Source organism: Grammomys surdaster, unplaced genomic scaffold, assembly GCF_004785775.1.
Source record: "Grammomys surdaster isolate TR1022 unplaced genomic scaffold, NIH_TR_1.0 185, whole genome shotgun sequence".
Taxonomy (NCBI): Eukaryota; Metazoa; Chordata; class Mammalia; order Rodentia; family Muridae; genus Grammomys; species Grammomys surdaster.
Window position 1 is genome coordinate 5519397 of NW_021604630.1, and position 23297 is coordinate 5542693.

General features: G+C 38.8%; 1 protein-coding gene across 6 annotated transcripts in view; it reads right to left on the minus strand.

Moving 5' to 3' along the window:
- Window positions 1-23297, minus strand: part of Unc5d (unc-5 netrin receptor D) — a 514815-nt gene that overhangs the window by 210738 nt on the left and 280780 nt on the right. For all 6 annotated transcript variants that reach the window (XM_028768243.1, XM_028768246.1, XM_028768247.1 and 3 more), the window contains exon 2: window positions 13849-14067. In XM_028768243.1, coding sequence (XP_028624076.1) covers window positions 13849-14067 — 219 coding nt within the window. The remainder of the gene's footprint in view (window positions 1-13848; window positions 14068-23297) is intronic.

The window sequence follows — 23297 nt, forward strand, 5'->3', positions numbered from 1 at the left end:
AACAGCAAAAAAATTCAAGAAATGGCCCACACGGTGGCAACAAATGTTGAGAATAAAGCCTACGGGATGCAAAGCAAATGGACAGGACAGACAGGAAGCAGACACATTGATCTATTAAGTCTAACAGCCCTGGCAGGGGACCAAGGAAAACACTCCCTGACACTCCGTGAAAGTTAGAGAACCTCCCCATACATAGAAGGACCCCAGATTAGTGGTGTGAGTTGATGAGGCAAAGGTTGTAGAAGCAGCAGAAAAGAAACATCTGAGCTGGGATAAAGCTGAAGACCTTTAACTTTTCTGTGAGCTCTTTATGAATTTGCATTTTCCTTCTAATCATTAGGAATCTGCTTGGTACTTCTAACAGTGGAGCCTAAGCTCCTTCGGTCTTCTGACCAAGGACCACTGGGGTCCTTCTATGTATAGAGAGGCTCGCTAACTTTCATGGAGTGCCAGGGATGAACAGGGATATTCCTCCTACCTACTGTAGTTAGTTAATGACAAACAAGGTCCCAGTCTCTAGTTCTCAAGTCTTTCTGTCCCACAGACACTAGCCTTCATTATAGGAATGCTTAGTCAGAGCCTGAGTATAGCTCAGCACCACAGTGAGCCCTAGAGGTCTTCACTCACTACATGTGCACATCTCTCGAAGATTGGATACACATGATGTAGACAAAAATACCCCCTGACGTAGAGAGACAAGAGTCATCCATTTATATCCATGGCTTATAGATGGAGCATCTGGTGGTTGTCCCCTGCTTCTGACTTATAAACCAATGCTGAGGCTTTTCACAATGAAATGCCTATCCCTGTGCTTAATTTGCTTGTTCTTGCTCATGGAAATAAGACTAATATGTGAAAGAATAGAAGAAAAAAGTAAACGCCTAATTTGAATTTTTTTTCCTTAAGTTCAAAAATAATTCGGAAGAATTTTGCCTTGTCTTATTGTATCCTGTTTTGTTGATTGGTTGTTGTCTTTTGGAGCTTGCTCTTTTCTGAAGGAAAACAGAGGGGATATGGGTCTGGGGGGAGAGGGGAGGTGATGGGTCGGAGTAAAGGGAGGGGAAGCTGCTTTAGAATGCATTGTATGAGAGAGTGCACTTTCAAATTGTGTAAGAATCTATTTCAATTGAAAAGAAAGAAAGAAAGAAAGAAAGAAAGAAAGAAAGAAAGAAAGAAAGAGAGAGAGAGAGAGGGAGGGAGGGAGGGAGGGAGGGAGGGAGGGAGGGAGGAAGGAAGGAAGGAAGGAAGAAGAAAAGAAGCAGAAATGTTGGGGGTGCGGTCATTCCGATTGAAATGGGTCACAGGCTCTGCAGGGAAGTGGAATACCAGTCTACCTCTGTTGCTGGCCAGGCTTAACAGTAAGAACAGAGGTGAACTAATCACGTGGAGAGCATCCATGCCACCCAGTCAATAATACATTTTTCATAATATGTGACAAGAGACTGTTATAGACACCAAAAAAACCCATCATGTACAATGTAAGTTAAGCTTCCTAAGTTTGGAGGAGGTACCACACAACACTCATCCCGGTGTCTAATTAACCATCCACATTTCCTTTGTGGAAAGCTCCAATATGTTGAATTATTCTTTTTTTAAAGATTTGCATCCTGCAATCTGGATTTCTCAAGAGCAAAGAAGCATAAACTTTTAGAGGTGGTGGTATTGTTGCATTTCCACCATCACTGCTCATAACTAAAGGGCTCAAGTGACATTTGCCTATGATGGAAAAAAGTCCCAGGGCCCATCCTCGCAATGATAAACAGAAAGCAGAGTAGGACCAGGGCATGGAAATGGAGGAGTCAGTGAGCAAAGGGGGGAAAAAAAGAGAAAAGTACGGGGAGAATGAAGTACATTAAAAACAAAACCCTGTTTCATTAGAAAGTGACTAGGAGTGGGGCCCACATACTGTAAAGGGAAGTTGAAGAGTTAAAGATAAGGAGTGAGCTGGTACAGGAGAGCTTGCCTACCTCTTGCTCTCCAACTTAAGACAAAAGGATAATCTGTTTTGAAGAGTTAAGCAGAGAAGAAAGGATCATAGCAGGTGAGGGTGCAGCCATGGTAATGTGCCAGGGACACTTACTGAGTCAGAACTCACCTGTCCTTTGTAAAGCAGGCCCTCAAACTATATACCCTGCTGGTGGGAATATAAATCACTCCAACTGCTATGGAAATCAGTATGTGGGTTTTCAAAAAAAACAACTAATAATATAATATAATATAATATAATATAATATAATATAATATAATATAATATAATATAATATAATATACATAATATAATATCAGCTATTCTTGATATTTACTCAAGGGAATTGAACTCAGCAGCCAATGGAGACGGCTGTACAACCCTGTTCACTGGGGCAATATTCACAGTAGCTGTCCTGAAATTAGCCAATGGAACCACCACTAGATGAATGGATAAAGAACATGTTCTATATATTCATTATGGATTATTACCCAGCCATTAAGGAAAAAAACTATGCTATTTATTTATGAGATAATGGGTGGAACTGGAGATCATTATATTAAACGAGCTGCCAAGCACAACAAATACAAATAGCAAAGTAGAAGGGGGATTCAATGGTGTCAGGGGAGGAAATAGAGGATGGGCACTGAGAGTGTGCAGATGTGACATTCTACATGAAATGTCATGAGATCCCATTATTTTGAACAAATGTATATCTAACATTTTTAAAAGATCTATTATTTATTTTAGGTATATGAGTTCACTGTCATTGACACAACAGAAGAGAGCATCAGATCCCATTGCAGATGGTTGTGGGATACCATGTTCTTGCTGGGAATTGAACTCAGGACCTCTGGAAGAGTAGCCAGTGCTCTCAACTGCTGAGCCGTCTCTCCAGCCCCTATAGCTAACATTTTTTAGATATGATAAACTTGAAAGGTAAAAATGCAGTTGAGCTACTCTTCTAGTCTCATTCTATCCAACTTGTGAATCTATCTAACCCACCTCAGAATGTCTCAGAGGGGCCACAGAAAACAGGGAGTGGACACATTCAAACCACCAATTTGTATTTCCCCTACCCCAAGGACAACCAGAATTTAATTTTAATCAAATGTGGTTAGACCTGCCGACATACAAAGGACTGGCATGAAGGATGAAATTTACATAGCTAGCAAGAAACTGGCCCAGCCTACCACATCTGGCCACACAGGGAACCAGAAAGCCCCAGGGCAAATGGACAGCAGAAGGGGGAGAGAAATTGAACTAGAACTTTTCTGCTTTGCTCTCATGAAAGGGATTCAAAAAGAAAGTAAACCCCAGAATTGGCTAATTTGAGTAATGTCACACAATGGCTACCTATTTGGTCCTGGGGTTAGGACAGGGAAAGGTGGCTTGGAGTATAGGAGCTGTATCAAGGATGTGCACAGAGCCTGTATTAGTTTGTATATGCAGCCATGATCATCAGAGCATCCCCCACAGGATAAACAGGCCTTAAACCTGTTTGACTAATCTATACAGAGACATTTACAGGGTACTTTGGCAAGAACAAAGAGAAAGCAAGTCCCTATCACATGGAGTGCAGAACTTATCTTGCTCTATTTCTGGGATTCTTTGTGACACCCTATCCAGGATCAAGGGGAAAAGCCTTAAGTCATGAACTCAACAACAGGATGGCTCAGTTCCTGGTCCATTTCAGATGTTCTTCAAGGGGTCACAAAGCAAAGTCAACACAAATGAACAGTTCCTGAACACTGTGTAGTCTCCTAATCAGCATGATCAAGGCAGCAGATCACAAATGACATTGCCACACACAGAAATGTAAATTAATTGCTTGATGATGCCTCCTTCAAACATGAGGGCTTCGGTTGGTCAGACCATCTCTTCCAAGAAAATTCTTGCAACACCATAATTTCTTTATATCTCTTGTGTTTTTCCCAGCATTACAAAATAATGCTGCTTTAATAAGGTGTCTTTCTCAAAAAGTAGGACAGTCTTTACCAAATCTTCAATTCTTTTGTACACACACACACACATACACACACACACACACACACACATACACACACACATGTACATATACAGGCAGTAAGTATGCAGATATGTGAATCTATACCCACAATCCTCATTTGGGAAACATCTAAGCAAAACCTCTCTATTTAAGGTAACTGCTCCTATCATCTTCGCTAAAGTTCGCCCATCTGTGTTGCAAGCAGACACAGCTATATACTTTTCTATCTCCAGAGATGGCAACTAACTTGATTGTGGGGAATGTTACAGTGGTACGAAAGTCATGGTATCACATGGCATCTAAGAGAGGCATTGTACCCAATAACTTGCATGACTCTAATAAACATGGAAAAGCCCAACCCTTTAAATTATCATGCAAATTATGCCCATCATCCTTTGCTATGGAGTAGAGAATATAAAAATATAACTATAGTGCTGATATGCTAATAAGCTTTCTAGGCTCTGGGATGGTTTAGTTGTGGATAGACAAACGTTGGCAGCAGATGAATAATCACTCTGCACGTTCTAAACATAACAGAGCAGCACAGAACTTCATCATTTGTCAGCTTTATTTGTTTAAATGAGAAAAATGCTGACAGCAGTTACTGCTGTAATCCCTTTATTTATCAGATAGAAAACACTAGTTACTTGTACAAGATTGAATCCTGTAGGGAGACGAAAAGTTAGAGAATTTTCCAACTAATTGAAGGTAGATGTTTCACAAGTCAAGGCAGCGAGATGTACAAGTGAAGAGGGAGGTCGGGGGGTTGGGGGGAGAGAAAGACAGTGAAGAGCAAAGAATTAAAATGATTTATATCTGGCAAATTTTCAATAAAAGAGCTACACAGTCTTAGTGTAAGTTCCTAACTTGGTATGTAGCGCATAAAAGATCCCGGAGTAGTATTTAACATTCAGAGCCATGCCAACAACAGCCTGGTGCCTACTAACAGCTGTCCTCCTGCCTTTTATCTACAGCTCATTATCGCACCAGCGCAAAGCCCATCACTAGCATCCTGCCTGGTTATTGTTGCAGCCAGTTCTTGGATGCACCTGGCGATGAGCGCTTGGGGAGGGATTCGACATAGTTCCCACACACTCACCACCCCCTCAGCTTCCCTTCTCTCAGTTGGAGTTCTCTAGGGTAGGATGCTCAGTTTATTACACAGAATAAGCATACCCCAGAAGAAAGCTACAATCCTTCTTTGTCCTTAAGCATGCTTTGATTTTTTTTTCCAAATCATATGGAAGTGGTGATTGTCTAGAGAGCTTGGGTGGAGGGCCACTGCTTTCTTATGGGAAGCTCTGGACCTGTTTTTTTGTTCTGTTTGGTTTTTCTAGCCACATTCCACACACTCTACACTTTATTTTCCAGTTGGTGATGTGACATTTCATAATTATATGGGCACTAACCAAGTGAATCATTATTCAGCTTTCTGTGGAAAAAAAAATCCAAAGGACAATAGCGATAGGATTTCATGAGTTACAGAGCCTTGCTCAGCTCTCAGAGGGAAGGGAAGAACCCAGGTCTTCATTAGAGGACCATTAATCTCTGGCATCTATGATCTTTCTCCACTGACCCTCAAAGTCCTTAGAGGTTTCAGACCTTCTGATAGCTAGCTATTGCTTTGATGTGGGCTCACCTTCTCCCTCTACCTGCTGAGCAGTCAGGAAATTGCCCATTCTTCTGGAAGAATTGCTTTCATCTCTTATATAAGGCAACACTTCCTATTTATTTTTTATGGTTCCCATATTAGACTCTAAAATTGTGCATGGGCAATAGAAAGTTTTCCCAGGTTTTGAATAATCACTTATCATTTTTAATTGTTATCATGGTATAATGGCCTTTACTTTTACTTATGCTATTATATTATTTCAAAGCTTTTAAAATTATTTTAAGAAACATAATGTAAGAAATTAATCAAAGATGTTATAAGATTAGTGACAGATAAAGACTGGAAAACCAAATGTACAGATGTCTTCATCCTTGCCTACTTTTGTGACAAGTGCCAAGAGCATCATGACAAGCAACCTATAGAGATTGCTGTCATCATTGTGCTACCAAGTAAAAGGAGACATACTTTAAGCTGTCCTACCAATACAGTGACATCATCTATGACAACAGAACTATGGAATATTATAATAAAAATGGACTTATTACCCCGTGGAGAAGAAAAGGCTTCTTTAGGGTCTGGGTACCATTCTCCCTCAGTCTTGAAGGTTTCAGGAATACTCATTGTGAAGCTTAGTTTGTATGGAAGGACTCTGCTGCTCACTAAGGACACATGGATTCCCTGTGTTTCTGAAATTACAAATCTCTGGAAGAACTGTCATGAAAACCTAATCCCATATTGTGGGTGAACTTAGCTGTCTTCAGACCAGCATGCTACTGAAAATAGTAAATTAAATATAGATAATTAAAAGGTGGAACCATATTTCATTTTACTGGCAGAAGACTAATTAAGGCTAAATGTCCTTTGCCTCCTGATCCTAGCAACAAGATTAAAATATATTCTCACAAAAAAGAAAAAAAATCCTCATCATTTGAATGTGTATGTGCACTATGCTTAATGAACGCTCTTTAGTTTCCGCAGGATAATAAGCACTTCATGCATTCTGGAGAAGTACCACAAGTTCAGACTTAAGTACAGAAATGAAGAATACACCCAAGCTCTCCAGTTCCTTCCACACTAGAGATTAGAATTAATCAGCTCAGAGGTGTCTGGCAGAGGCAAGCAAATTAACTTGAGAGTGTTGTCTGATAATAGCAAGAAGAAACTTCAGAGACAGAAATGGAAATTGGGAGGTCACTTAGAGGACACCATATCATACTCGGCTCACTTTTAAGCCATATTTCATTGGGGCAAACAGGATCACGATTTACAATTCTGTACCCAAGTCAATGATTTTCAATTCCCATAGCCATGAAAACCAGCTCCTTGCAGCCTAAGTTCATAATGTATGATATTTGACATGTGTGATTTGACATGTTAATGGATATAGCATCAATGAATCATATGCATGTAATAAAATATTATTCGGTAAAGTCAAATAATTAATGGATGTATCTTTTATCTTTTTAGAATTATCAAAGTATGGTCATGAATTTTTGAATCATCAGACATTTAAGTTTTTAAAAAGTTTTAGAATATCAAATTTATATCATTTTAAGGATAACCCTGACAGAGTATTTGTGGTATACCAAGTGCTGGGCAGGATAAAGCATATGTACTAAGTTCTATAGCCTTCAAAGCAATGGTGGTAGTGAAAGGAAGCTATGAGCCACACCACCTAGTGGAGGTTTTTGTTATTGGAGAGCTGTATTCCAAACATATTTAAGCATCATTCAACATCCACGTACACCTTTCTGACCAGAAGCAAATTGTCACTGTTGTGTTTCACTTAATCTGAGATCTTTATGATTCAAACTTCAAATTAAAAGTCAAACAACTTAGTGTTACATGAACACAGTAGGCTAAAAAATTACCCAAAAGAATCATTGCTCAAGAATTTAGGATCTGCAGGAAGGCAGAGACAGGAGGATTTACAAGGTCCATGCCATCATAGACTACAGAGTGAGCTCCAGGCCAGCCTAGGCTACATAGTGAGATCTTGACCTAAGAAGTGTTTGGCCAATGCCAGGAAGTAAGGATCTGCTTCTAGCACTGTTAAAGTTAGATTGAAGAAAAATAGTGTCCAAACTTTTCTTGTTGTAGGAAAGGTTAAATTAGACACTAGAGACAAGTCTTTAAAAGTCTGCTCCATGTTATGGAGGGAATTCATAATGATTGTCTATGAACCCTTTTAAGAACGTGTCAGTATTCTCCAAGAAATGGCGATGAACAAGATGAACTACAGAGCTGTGAGGAAGGGCGTTTCCATAAAAGTGAACTCTAAATGCACACAGACATCAGCTGAAGACTCCGGAGATTGATTACTTCTGTACACTGTGGGCTAAAATGTATGTTTCCCTAAGGTGCCTTGGCGATCTGTGAATCATCGAAGGCAACTGCACATTGATGGGTTTCCTGGAAGATACTATATTCAAATCCTCATCGCCAGTGGAGTGAAGTTCTGAGATACAAACCCAAAGATTTAAGACACTTTTATTTCTACTCTTCTGCCTTTTTGCAACACAATCCATTAACCTTTTATCCCAAGAGAAAGGCTCCAGCTGTGTAAAAAGGAATAACATAGAGTGGAAGGCATGAAATGATATTCTTCAAAAAGAAAAACAAAAGTTTGCCAAGTTTAGACTTTTTCCAGATATACTGGAATACATACCATACCACCAGTTTAAGTTTGATTACTCCTGGGCCAAATATATTAAGAATGATAGATCATTTCTTTCTTTTTTTTTAAAAGCAAACTCTAGGTTATTAATGAGCAATAATGAAGTAGCTTAGCTTATTGATGACAGAAGTTTTCCAGAAGCAACATCACCTTGATTGTGAAAATCTTTGGTGCTTAATGTCTTTGGTGTGTGTGGTGTTGTAAAGACTGTGTGCCCTGCTTTAATTCCTGTTTTATTGAATGTACACCCCCCATTTCACAGGGGTGTGATTCCTGGGTTGGGATTACTCCACCATTCGAAGCTTCCAGATGTTAACAGAAGCAAAACACAAGGCAGAAGAGTCCCATATTTCCAAACGAAATGGGGCAGAACAAATGAGAGGATCCCTTGGCTCATGCAGAGACCCGAGCGTGTACATTACTAAGAGGTATAGCCACGTCGGTGAAAACACTGTAACTCATGTCAAATAAATTGTACTTTTTGCAGGAAAGAACTCTAGCTCAGGATTTTCCAAGCTAAATTGCATGAAAACACACAATCCTTTTTCTTCTTATTTGAACGGTTTGATGACGGGTCCAAATTACCAGAAAGACCAAAGGCAGTTTGCAGCTTTTAACAACTGAAAGGATTCATTGCTTCCAATTCAGGAACACAAGAGATTCGATGTCTACTTTCAGCACTATCAGGTCCTATGTGCTCCCATCATACCCTTGAAGAAATAAGACCAATGTGTCAAAACTAAAATGTATCAATTATAACAGTTCAGAAACAGACACCATGTCCAAAGACAGGCCAAGAGTGACTTCAGACAGGACTCTCACAGGATATGGACAGTTCCCCCTAAACTTCTGGTCAAATTGGTGTCTCCTGTCTGTCCTTGGCTTCTCAGTGCCATTCAGTCTTGCTGGATGGTAAGGGATTACTTTACAGATCTCATCAAAAGCCATTAATTCTTTAGCAATAGTCAGGCTACATCATCTAGCATCTTGTGGAGAACCTTGGGGGAGATAATGCATCTTCTACTTTTCAATATCTCTGGCTATTTTTTTCTGCATACTTGCACTCATGTATTGATTTGGGATAAATATCTACACTCACCTTGCTGCTCTTTGTGCCATTATAGTTTTAGTAAAGAGCTAGGGAAACAATCCCAGGGTGTGGCAAATGACATTTTCCACTAGCAACATGGGGAAGAATATTTAAAGAGAAATAGTTCTTTCCTATTGGTTCTACCAAGGTGACTTTATATAAAAAGGTTTTGCTCGTTATATTATTTCAAAGAAGTAAGACTTAAATTCCTTTCTAAAGGGACTTAAAAGTTGCATGCATGTGCGTGCGCGCATGCACACACACACACACACTCACAGACACACACATATTTTCTTGATTTATATCATTTACAATTTTTTGGTCTGTGGTACCTTTGAACTATATGAACTTCATTGGCCTTAAAAAAAAGAACTGGAGGCCAGATTTTTATTTGGAAGACAATGTAATCAGCAATGGCGTCTGTAAGACACAGAGTTGCCTTGCAATGCCAGTAGAATTAAAAAGGGCACATAATAACAAAACAAAACGTTGGAAAATTACAGGAGGGTGAACTATTCAATTGGCCTGTGTTATTTACCAAGAACTAGTTAAATGAGGATAGATATAAGATGTCTAAACAGTGTTAGAAAAATGGCTATTTGATAGCATTCCACCTTATATTTGGAACCATTGATACAATGTAGGGTACAGACACCAAAAAATGTGGCAAGCAGCCCTATTGGGCTGCTGGAATTTGAGGCCTCATTGGATATAACAATGTGTTACAGTGTACTGCCGTTAGTAGACTACCATTAACTTGATGGGTGTACCATATCTTAGAGTCCTCCTGTAAAATGCTCATTCTAAAAAAAAAAAGTGTGTGTTATCTCTGTCTCAACCATTCCCAACAAGTTCATCTAATAAGGCATCATCCATCCAAAGTTTTGGAATAGGAAATAGGAAAATTGAGTCTGTTTTCTCCTTTATCTTTGATTATAGCAAATCTTTGTTTTAACCACACCCATAACCCTGGAAACTTTGTCTAACAACATAAGAAATTCCATATAGAATAAGAAATGGCCCTCAAAGAGATCATATATATGGTCAGGAATAAAAAATCTTGATGGAGTATATATGGAGTTTTATGCTTGGGGTATGAAACATAAGCAGATTCCTGATGGAAAATGATGATCCACGTATCGAATTCAAAGAAAATGTGTGGATATTTTGTGTTGAAGGAGATTATACAGAGATGTAGGGGAGATGGCTCAGAGTGTTGAAGAACTACCTGAAATGACCATAGTATTTACATCTAAAAGTAGCTATGTCACAAACTATCTGTACCCTTTGGACCCAGACCTTTAAACATAAAGCTATTTGATGATCTCACAGATGCCTTCCTTTTCCTCAATGATACCCCAGGAGTCCACCAAGTACGCTATGGTCTTGAGAAGTATACACGGCAAGCAGTGTTCTCCTCCTCTCATAAAATCCCCCCCAAGAGAGAAATGTGCAACACTTCCGGTAATCCAGCCATTTATAATCCCTTTATCCCAAGTGAACTAAGTTAACTGAAGAAGTTTCCTTTCTTCTTTACCTTGCTCCTTCCATGCTTCTCTCTGTCTCTGTCTGTCTGTCTGTCTGTCTGTCTGTCTCTCTCTCTCTCTCTCCTCTCTCACCTCTCTCCAGGTATTGACAGAATATTACTGAAGATCATTTTAAGCAATTTCCTTCCTCTCTTACTTTGGAACTCTGCATATTCCAGGCACTTCTCAGTCAGATATTGCTCTCCCTCTCTCTGACATCTGATGACAATCTATTTGAGGCTTCTCCTGTTTACACTAGACTTTTGCCTTGATAACTTCTCCATCTCTATACCTTAATTCCTCACTGAAAATCTTCAGATGCACTCATGTGTCCCTGACCTCTGTCAACTCTCTGACCTCTATCTTTTTACTGAAACACATAAGCACTTCAAATTGTGCGTGTCCCAACAACCACCTCTGAATTCTTCTCCCTGATAAAATAATTTGGATTAATTATCCTGCCTTCCTGGTAAAAAGTTAATTGATATTAATCCATCTCCATCCATTTATTCATCCAATCATTTTGGAAGTCCTTTGTTATTCAATGGTTCTGAATTCATAGCTACTAAAGTACTTCTTATAATGGCTATCCAGTTTCTACTCAACTGTCTGCCTTCCCTTTCTTTATCTGAGTTATCCAAGACTACAAATTTCCTTATTTTTGTTTCTTCTTGTCATTCCATACCTTTTTTTTTCATAGAATATTTTTTCTGGAAAGCATACTCTTGTCACTGTACTCCCGATCTCAACATCATCACCACCAACAATTTATCTATCCAAACACGGACCTCTTCCACTGTCTTGTGTCACTGCCTTCCACAAAACTGACCGCTTTCTCCCTAAGTTGCCATTCTTCAAGATCAGTGGTCCTCAACCTTCCTAATGCTGTGACCCTTTATTATAGTTGTGATGGCTACACTGATAAAGTTATTCTTTGCTATTTCAGAACTACAATTTTGCTACTGTCATATATTGTATTGTAAATATTTGATGTGCAGGATATCTGATATATGACTCCTATGAAAGGGTTTGCCACTCACAGGTTGAAGAACACTGTCCTAGAGCAACATTGTATTTCAAATAAACTATACTTCCCACTGGGTACACATTAGGCTCTGTCCATTGGCTAATGATAGTGACACACCATCAAGATGGTCCACATATTTAGGGAGTATATGTGTCAATAATTCCTATTTGGATCAGTAATGTCCCTTTCATAAAATTCTCACTGGGAAATGGCTTTTCCTATGAATGTACAATACCACATACCTCTCTGAAAACATTCAAACTTCATTTATACCGTACTTGTTGGAATATTTGTCTTGTTCTTGCCATATGTTTACAGAACATCCATCTGAGCTATTACTTTCCTATCATTAAATATTCTGAAAGGTCTAAAATGTACTGACTACCATTATTATATTTAACACAGTGATCTCCTTGGAAACTTTCTAATTATACGGAGGCCTCCTGGCTTATTTAAAATCTAATATCTAGTTAACTGACCACCCATAAAAAAGAATAATCAAAGGCCAGTTAAAACTGAATCCTGCGAGAGAAGCTGAAGTGCAAAAGCATGTATGATTTCTGTTACGTGGTGAAATATAAAACCTTTACTTATTAAACAGTATGCTTAATTGCTTATTCATCATTTATTTTTTATTATTGAAAATAAATTCTTCTCTCATACAATACATCCCAACCACAGCTTCCCCTCCCTCAGGTCCTTCCAGCTCCGTCCCCCCACCTCCTCTCTTCCTCAGATCCACTTCTCCTCCATTTCCATTTAGAAAAGATCAGACATCCAAGAGACAACAACCAAACATGACAAAACAGGATAAATGAAGACAGTACAAAAGCCCTCATATTGAGCCCGGAAAGCAAAGTAAGTAGGACAAAAAGAATCCGGAAAACAGGCAAAAGCAATCTTTGAGAGTGCCCTGGAGAGATGGTTCTGAGGTTGAGATCACTTGTTGCTCTTACAGAGGACTCTGGTTTGATTCTCACAACTTACTTGGTAGTTCACAATCATACTTAACTCTAATTTCAGAGGACCTGATGTCCTCTTCTGACCTACTAGGGAAACAGGCATGTGTATGGTATACATACATACTTGAAAGCCAAATGTTAAAATAAAATAAGTAAATCTGAACTTTTAAAAATATTTGAATGCGTTCATCAAAAAAATATCATACTGAGACTTAGTATAAGTTTCTCATGTATATTTGGCATCTCTTTGAGCCTCCAATTACTTATCTAGATGTTGGTAGATGTCAATAATTTTATCTACCACAGTAAATGATTGTAAATACCAAAATAATAGCTGCCTAGTTAAGGCCTTCATAGCTTTCGCACTAAGTGAACCTTAGCTGAGTGTGATCGTATTCTTATAATTTATCAGAAAAGTTAGCCAGTAATAGAGCAGATCCTGACCCTAAACTCTACCCATATTGAAAACCCTTTAGAACATGGTGTTCTAGTTCTGGTTGTATCACTATTAAACGATCAACATGACTTCAGAGAGAAGCCCAGAAACCACCAGCTGTGGCGAATAAAGACATAAGAGTAACATCCAGGAGGAAAAGATAAAAGTGACTGAAATTATGCTGCTGCAATTGGTTTTGATGAAAGATTTAATATTTGTCTCAAAATTATTTAGAATTCATAAAAACGAAAACAGCAACTGTCTGGTTTAATTTCCAGTGGGAGTATTAACTTCATACAACGTGGAGTGTTTGAAGTTTTACAGAGCATGAGAAATGGCTCCAAACTACACTAGAATAAACAACAAAGGAAGCTGTCAGGTCACCGAAAGAAGAGATCATTTGTCTTACATGTCTAAAATGAGGTAATGTTAACTGCTTCCACAAAGGGGGAAGTACGTGCTTATGTTCCCTCCCCCCGACTTAAGTAGCAAGGGGAAAGACTGGGGAGATGCCTCAGTTTCTTCAGCTTGCTTCACCTCTTACCTGAACTCTCATCCAGGCTTTCTTCAGAGACATGCTCATTCTGATGGACCCACTCCCCATTGCATTTGAAGAAGATCTGCATGGCTGGCCTGGCTTTGCACCTGAGTGCAATAGGGTTGCTCTTGATGATGTATGCATCCTCAGGCTCCTCTATGAAATGAGGCAGTGTTCCAGGGGCAGACGGGATGGAGTCAGGAAGAACTTCACCACTGTCGGATCCTGGAAAATTGAAAAGGATATCAGCACCCAGCCTTCAGCAAAGGCTCACGCAGCAAATCACAATGAGGATTCCACACCAGCCCTGCCCCCCACCCCCAATATTCTGAATTGAAACACTGTCAATATGTACAGTCCCAAGATCTACCTAAGGGGTTAATTTCTAAGGGCAGGCCTAGAAAAGACGGAATCTCCCGAGGGATCTGCCTTCACATTGTTGCACACCTGAGAACATGAATGTGAGAACTCCCAAGTTCAGTTAGGATTTGAGCATCTGGCGAAGGAACTGAGAGAAGTAACTATGCAGCCAAATCTCTAATTTAGTCTGAGCAGTGGTTACCTCATATTCAATGAAGACGCCAAGCTGCCTCAAACCTTGGCAAATAGGTCAAGAATATATGTGTTTCTCCAGCATATGTGAGTGAGTGTGGAGGTGGCAAAAGGATAGAGAATATACATAGTTTCCTGGTAGGTGTGGATGGGGATGGAGGCTATTAATTTCTCAATGTTCCAATACCTGCTTTCTTTACCTATGAAATTGATGATTTATAGAATACTTTTTGGTAACTTGCTAAACTTACTTATTTTAAAACAATGGGAGAAATTTCATTCTCTCTGAAGGTACTTCTCCATCATGGGACTCAGTATTATACCACCAAGGCTGGCAGCTCAGACAAATCATCAAAATAACCCCATGTGCAGTTACAATGTATCTAGTCAGAGATCAAGTGGGTAGGGCTCTTCATGAATTTTAGAGAGGACTCCTGAAGTTCTAGGAAAAAGAAAAGCCACAGTAGAGACTACCTTTATATCTCACTGATACATTTTGTGTAGACTTGAGTCCCAGGCAAGCACCACAAGATGAAGTACTACCAAGCAGGAGATGGTAGGAAGAGATGACCTGACTTTCAAAAGGCAGAAGGACAAAGAAGGTAACTTTCAATACCAAAGGCAAGTCTCCCTGGAATATGCTGGAGGTCAAAGGGATCTTTAAAACTGACCTGAGGACTAGGAAGAATATTCTTCCTCCTAAGATCCAACCCCTAGGAGAGCATGTAGTGATGGATGAGCCCCTTAGAGTCTAGCCTGTCCTTCCCATGGCATCTTGAACAAAGCTCCACATCCTTATTCATATTTAAGTCAAAACCAGTAAGCATTGTGGGAAGAAAGCATAATTAATGCCTTGTTTTAAAAACCTTTACAAATTCACACACACACACACACACACACACACACACACTGAAAAGCTACAGAGAGGCTGGTAGGATTATTTTTATGTAAGGATGCAAACAGACTACTGTGTGCTATGAAAGTGACTTCTCACTATGGCAACACAATAAGCAAGGTTTGCAACCAAGATAAATTAAAAATAATAGCCTGATTTTCCTAAACAGGACTGTATTCTGCTAATATCTCAACCTAAGTTGTATATGAGGGCAGCCTTAAACAAAGAGTTTAAGATACTATAAGCTTTGCAATGCATTTGAAAAGGAGAAACTAATTTTATGTAAGTGATTAGAGATTTAAAAAAATAAAAAAAGTACTCAAAAAAGGCATAAACATTTTACTTCATGAAATTGCAATAAAGTCACTGATTATATCTATCAGAAATACCACAGGTGGAGAGAACCTTTCCAGAATAAAATATCTTTGTGTGTATGTGTCTGTATATGATGTATTAAATTATATTTACAATGGTCTTCATAAAATAGATCATATATTAATTTACTTTATTACCGACGACTCATGCCAATTTCAATTTTCAATAAATACCAAGCCCCTGCAGGCTTTTATAAATCCATACATTAGAGGAAATGACAAGGATATTAAAAGACTTTTATGGACATCAAATGCTCACACTCCCACAAGGGGCTTGAGCTGTGTTCAAAGTAATTCATTGCTCATGAAAGGGTAATTGATAAGAATATATAGCTGTCCTCCACTAAGATAGGAACATGGATGAATAGGCACAGAGATACATTCTTACTGATGCATTTTTTTTTTTTGCCTGTTAACAATGTATGAATATTTGAAGGAACTACAAGGGGTGTAGCTGAATGTGTTACAAACTCTGAGCAAATATTGAGAACACATTTGTAAAATGTTAAAAACAAAGACAGGGGATTATGCAATAAATCAAGTTTTAAATATCCAACGCACAAAACAGAGAGATCTAAAAAATATTAGCTTTCCCTCCTTCCATTTTAATAGATGCCCTTTAGATAAAGAAACCAGTTGAGCCTGTATTAGAGACAGGGAGCAGGGGAGTACACGAAGAAGCCTGAGGGCAAATGTTCTGCCTATGCACAGATCTGCTTTCAGAATCAGTAGATCTTAATGTTTAGGGTAGAGAGAAAAGGAAGGTGGAATGTAATATTTAATCTCAGTTATTATTGAAGCAATGTTCAATTCATGCCCTACATAGAAAAAGAAAACACAAAGCTAGGGTCCTTAAGTACACAAAACAAAATAATTGATTTATAGGAGTAACAGATGGTGAGAGATAGCAAGTATAGATGAGTATATTTTTAACATTTATCTGCATTCTTCAACAAATAAATGAAGCAAACAACAGTAGAGTATGAGCTACTTCCCTCTTCCCCTTGCTTCGTATAGAGAGGAGCTGGGAGTGTTGTTTGAGCTTGCCTGGCTTTGAATGACCCCCAGTCCTCTCTATTTCTTCATTACTTCATTTGAGCAGGTTTTACTTCTAGGACAAGAAGAACCTGACAAGTTAATTTCTTCCAGCAGATGTCTTAGTGTCCCAGCTGTTTGTCTGCCTTCTCAAACCCAGAAGACAAGCAGGGTATCTTTCTTGTTACCTCCACTGATAACCATCCTGATTGGGCCTACTGGAAACTTGAAACCCAATTCCTCAGGAATTATCCCGGGATTCTTTCAGGGGAAAAAAGGAAAGAAACGGGCAAGAAAGATAGCCTAGTTAATAAAATACTTGCTATGCAAGCATCAGGATATGAATTCAGTGCCCAGAACTCACCTAAAAGCATCACACATTTGTAATTTGCTTGGGAAGCAGCAACAGGCAGCTCTCTGGCTAGCCCGCCAATGAACTCCAGAGTATTTTGAGAAACCTTGTCTCAAGAAACAAGGTAGATGCCTGCTTAGGAATAAAACATGGTTGACAAATGGCCTCTATATGCATGCACAAAAACAATGTACTCATTTGTGTCTGTCTATCTCTCTCTCTCTCTCTCTCTATGTATCTATCTACATGCTTTCAGAATCATGTTCACATACTTACACATGAGCATACACAAAATAAGGAAGGAAAGAAATGATGACAAGCATGAAAGGAAACGAGAATTATTTTAGTGTCTTAGAAGTTTATTGATTTTGTTCTGTGGGAGGGTTGGATAGGTCATTTCCTCTAGGAAGTAGTTCTGTGAAAACTGAATCAATGTATTTGTGCTTCAAAGCAAATCGACTTGCAATCTTGGCATGTCTTCTATCAGTGTGTGTGTGTGTGTGTGTGTGTGTGTGTGTGTGTGTGTGTGTGTGTGTGAGAGAGAGAGAGAGAGAGAGACAGAGAGACAGAGAGACAGAGACAGAGAGACAGAGACAGAGACAGAGAGATTTTTAAGATCTCATGTGAGGAATCCTGCTTTGCCCAACATCCTGATTATGATAAATGAGGGAAGTCATGCTTCTCTGATGACACTCTTGAATACTTGCATGGAAAATACATTAGCCTAACTAAAGAACCATAAAAAGAAACTTGGAAACATTTATTTCCCTGAAGAAAGTTTTGGTTCTTACCAGCCCTTGCCCCTTTCCTTCCGGTGGGAAAGGTGCCAAGAAATCTCAAAGACAAAATACAGAGGTCTAAATAGACATGGCTTACAGCTCCTCCAAAACCCACCCAGAAACAGAAGGTAGTGCTTTAAATGGCTCCAGTTGCACATATAGCAGAGGATGGCCTTCTCTAGCATCATTGGAAGGACAGGCCCTTGGTCATTTGAAGGCTCCATGCCCCAATGTAGGGGGATGCTAGGCCAGCAAGGCAGAAGTAAGTGGGTGGGTAGGGGAGCACCCTCATAGAAGCAGTGGGAGGGGGGATGAGATAGAGGGTTCGTGGAGGAGAAACCTGGAAGGAGGATAACATTTGAAATGTAAATAAATAAAATAACCAATAAAAATAGAATTAAATTAAATTTTAAAAAGCTACTAAATAACTTTTTTTTCTGTTTCTGATAAGCTAAGAAACTTGGAAACTATGTGAATAAAATGTGGTATATTTACACAATGGAGTATTACTCAGCTATTAAAAACAATGAATTCGAGAGGTTCCTAGGTAAATGGATGGAACTAGAAATTATCATCCTGAGTGAGGTAAGCCAATCACAAAAGAACACACATGGTATTCACTCACTGATTATTGGATATTAGCCCAGAACCTTGAAATGCCCAAGATGCAACTCACAGGCCACATGAAGCCCATAAAGAAGGAAGACCAAGTTGGGGTGATTCGGTCCTTCTTAGAAGAAGCAACAAATTACTCAAGGGAACAAATATGGAGACAAAGTGAGGGACAGAAACTGAAGGAGGGGCCGTTTCAAGACCACTCCACCTGAGTATCTATCCCATGTGCAATCACCAAAGGTAGAGGCTGATGTGGAAGTCAGGAAGTGCATGCTGATAAGAGCCTGATATGGATATCTCCTCAGAGGTCTTCAAGAGTCTGACATACTCAGAGGCAGATGCTCACAACTAGCCATTGAACTGATCATGGGGTTCTCAATAGAGGAGTTAGAGTGAAGACTGAAGGAGAGCTGAAAGGATTTGAGGCACCATGAGGAGAGGAACAATACCAACCAACCACAGCTCCCAGGGTCTAAACCACCAGCCTGGGAGCACTTAGGGAGGGATCCAGCTTCAGTTGAATATGTAAGAGTGGAGGGCCCTGCTGGGCATAGGTGGAAGAAGAGAACCTTGACAGCATGAAGGCTGGATGCCCCAGGGGGTGGGAATTTTGAGGGTGGGGAGGTGGGAGGGGGGGTAGATAGAGGTTACATCCACAGAGAAGAAGGAGGAGGGGTGAGGGGATTGGGGGTTCCTGGGTGGGTGGGGGATGGGGTAAGGGGACAACATAGGAAATGTAAATAAAACATCCAATAAAAAAAAAAAAGCAAAAATGAGACCTGCCATTTACTGTGTGCTTATAGGTGATAGTGTGAACCTCTTCGGGGATTTAATCATTCAGTCTTCATGACACATCTCCCAGGTGAGATAAGATTATTCCCATTTGCATTTGCCAGAATGCCTGGTATGAATGTCTTATCTGAGATCATTCAGCCCGAAAACTGTGGACTCAGAATTTGAACGTAGGAATCAAGCTCCAACCACAATCCCATTTCAGTTAGGTCTCCTCTTGTCACTTATTGTGGGCCAGCCTTAGGGGGACTGTATGCAATTCCTATAATCTGACGAACAGGATAAACAAGCATACATTCTCTGTGTGTCGCTCACTATTGCCATCAACTATGACACCTAACACTAACCCTGTTAGGCAGAGGGAGAGTCTGGAATATCAGAAGTTTAAACTCATCCTTAGCAAAATAATGAGTTTGTAGCCAACTTGAGCTACATGATAATCTATCTAAAAATATAAAATGAAATAACGGAATTGGACCCACATCGCGCCACAGATGACATAAACTAGGACTGATGAAACCCTTGAACCACTCTTCATAAATTATAAGTCAAACAGCTCTGTGAAGTTAGAGACACTCTAAACTGTTGTGATTACTTTTCCTGGAAAGGATTTTACATTTAAATATATTTCACATTTTCCTCTTCTATCCCCACAGGATGCTTGTTGTTAGACCATATTGGCATAAAGTTCAAAGTTCAATGAGCAACCATACCACCAAATGCACTTTAGGACGAAATCGGCTGATGATGTCTGGGTAACTCTGACTTTTCAAAGTCATCTGGCTGTAATTTCTCATCCTCCAAAGTGGATGACTAAACCACATTCTTTGGTGTCAAAAATAAGATCATATATGTAAGAAGTATTATAAATGATTGCATGTGACATAAATACTATATGTTTCTTCTACCTCTTTTAAAAATATAATTTTTATGCATATAGGTGCTTTATCAGCACATATGTTTATGCATCACCTGCGTCTTTGGTGCTGAGGAGACAAGATAAATGCATACTATCCCTTTACAGATGGTTGTGGGTCACCATGTGGTTTCAGGGAACCAAATTCAGATCCTCTTAAAGAGCAGTCAGTACACTCAACAGCTAAGTCATCTCTCCAGCCCCATTTGCACTGCTTCCATCATAAACATCATTACAAAAGGAAAGAGAATTAAACTCATAATCCCTTTGTCATCAATTCTGAAATGCATGCTGATGGTTATCTTTTAATTTTGCAAGTAGTATTTCAGTTTTCATCGTAAAGAGCATTCCATTTTTTCATCTCAGAGTCTACATAATGATTATGGCTTATACATTTTCTAACCCTTGGCTACTTATATGTATAAATATATCAGTCAAATTATTTTAAGTCAAGAATTCTGAAAACACACTGAAAATCATTCAATAAATATACAATATTGCAACACATCAGGCTCTCATGAGGCTGCAAATTCTTGTTAAGCACAATGGGTTTCCTGTTGGTCAGATCCCAAAACTATTAGCTTCCCTAGACAAATAAAAAACGATTTTTAAAATAAGGCCAAGAACCCATTTTTCTGAAACATTCTCATGAAGTAAATACCTTAAAATGAACCTTAAATTCTGCTCTTGGTCTGCAAGCATATTGGAGTTTGGCAATATGCAAACCAGACCAGAGAGCCACACTACAGAAACCCGGTTACATAATCCAAAGACAACAGAACTGGATTCTCTCTTTTGTTTATGTAAATGTGACTTGTTTCCATATGGCTAATCATATAGCAATGAAGTATACTCATGACTTCTCCGAGACCCGAATCCAAGATTCAGTTTTCTGAAAGATTAATTCATTTTTATTTCATGTGTATGAGTGTTTTGGATGCATGCACATTATAAGTCCACCATCCATGTGTCTGATGCTTGCGAATGTCAGAAGAGGGCAATAGCTCCTTTGGAACTGGAATTACAGAGAGTTCTGAACTACCCCAAATATTCTGAAGAGCAGCAAGTGCTCTTTCTACTGAGCCGACTCTCCAGCTACAGAATGTCATTCTTAACTTTTAGTTTTTATTTCACACACCACTATGCCCTCTTCCCAAGCACTAATGTAAATGGGAATGATGGGAAGTAGTGTATCTGTGTGGCTTCTGCATTACCTTGCAACTAATCTCATACACTGTGAGCCCAACATACTGTCACATTGAACAGGTTTTCTTTGCAGAGTGCAAGGAGATTACCAAGGCTTATCTTATGTTCAAAGAAAATGTAAAGTTTTGTTAGTTCCTAAATAAATATATTCAACTTTTAATAGAAGTTATAAAGTTATATTGACAATTCCATAATTGGCAAAATATCCATTAATTTATTCAATAATATATTTCTTTACCAGATATCTATTAGCACGGCTATCAAGATCAAACAGTGGGTTAGGTTCTGAGGATGCTAATCAAGATGTAATAACTTTCTGCAATGACCTCATAGAAACAGGTAGTATGATAGGAATAGCAGAACAAGAATGCTAACAGTATTCGAGCGTTTGCACATTTCATGAATTGAGGATTAAATAAATAAATCTGCCTTAAAGAAATTAAAAAAAAGAGTCAGATCAAATGGTTTGTAAGAATCATCCCTTTAGGTAAGTAAACAGAAGAAAGCTAAGAGAATATATTGACTGGTTACTATTCTCTCCAGCAACCAATAACATCTCTGAATCTCTGTGGGCAGCTGATTAGGATTCAACTTTATCTGAAAATCTCTTGGTACATAGGAAAGGTTTTGCTTTTAACATGTTACTGTGTTGCATTTATAACTGCCAGTTTTTAATGGAGAGGCCATTCATATTTATAGAAAATTGTTGTTTTAATGTAACAGTGAATGACAGAAAACCAAACAGTCAAATTACATATATATATATATATATATATATATATATGTATGTATTTCTTGGAAAATTACCTTTCAAGGAGAGCTGTGCATTTTATGTGTAATGAATTAATAAAGCAGAGATGTTCAATCTTATAATGACAAAAAGAAACAAAAGGAGACAAAGCTAAAGCATGAGGAACAAATGGTAAATTCTTATTGAAATAAATCTGCTCTATCAGAGGTCAGGTGACTCAGATTATGACTACTGAATCTCAGAGTTTGAAAATCAAATCCATGATGAACTGATTACAGCATGCTTCAATAGAATGTTTTGTGTGCCACATAGGTACACACAAAATAAAGTAGCAGCTGTCCTTAGATAAAACCTGGGCCACCTGTTTTATTATAGAAGCCATCTAAGCCCCAGGGTTGAGGTTGCTTATCAAAGACTTCTACCATGCAAAGTCATTGCAACTATCTCTACAAATATCTCACACACATGGTACAAAGTAAAAATATAACAAATATTGAGAAGTTTTGCCCAGGAAAATAATAACCTAAAACATTCTAGTAAAATCAAGTACAACTAAAAGTATAGTAGTTAATATTTGATTATATTGTTTGTACTAAAAATGATGGCCCATTATAAGATACTAAATTACACAAGAGTAGTTTTCAGTATTTATGTAGCTACTTCCAGAAAATGGTTATCCTTGTTCATGTTGCTTCTCTCTTTATTCCTCACTAATTCTTCCAATTCTCTCTCCCAAGCATCTTTCAGACTTAGCATCAGCTCTTCACGCATGCTTCTTCTCCGTTCACCCTGATCACCGCCATCACTGCCTTCAACTACACTACTCTGTTGTAACTGTCTCCTGTCGTCTCTTCTGTTGCCTTTCTGTGGATCCTCCCATAAACTGCACAGCAGCACGAACTGTGCAAAGGTGTAATTCAAATACACTTTCCTTCCTTTAAAAACATTTTAGTTAACATTCTGATTTTCCTGACACAACTAACCAAGCCTTTTAGTATTGGCTTCTTACTGATATCTTGCAATGCCCAGGGAGTCTCAAGTTCACACTGAGTCAATCTACACTAAATGAAAATTATAGAAACTGTCTTGATTCTTCCAGGGATTTAAGATTTAAGCATACGTAACATCTATTCTCTCATTCTCTCTCTCTCTCTCTCTCTCTCTCTCTCTCTCTCTATATATATATAT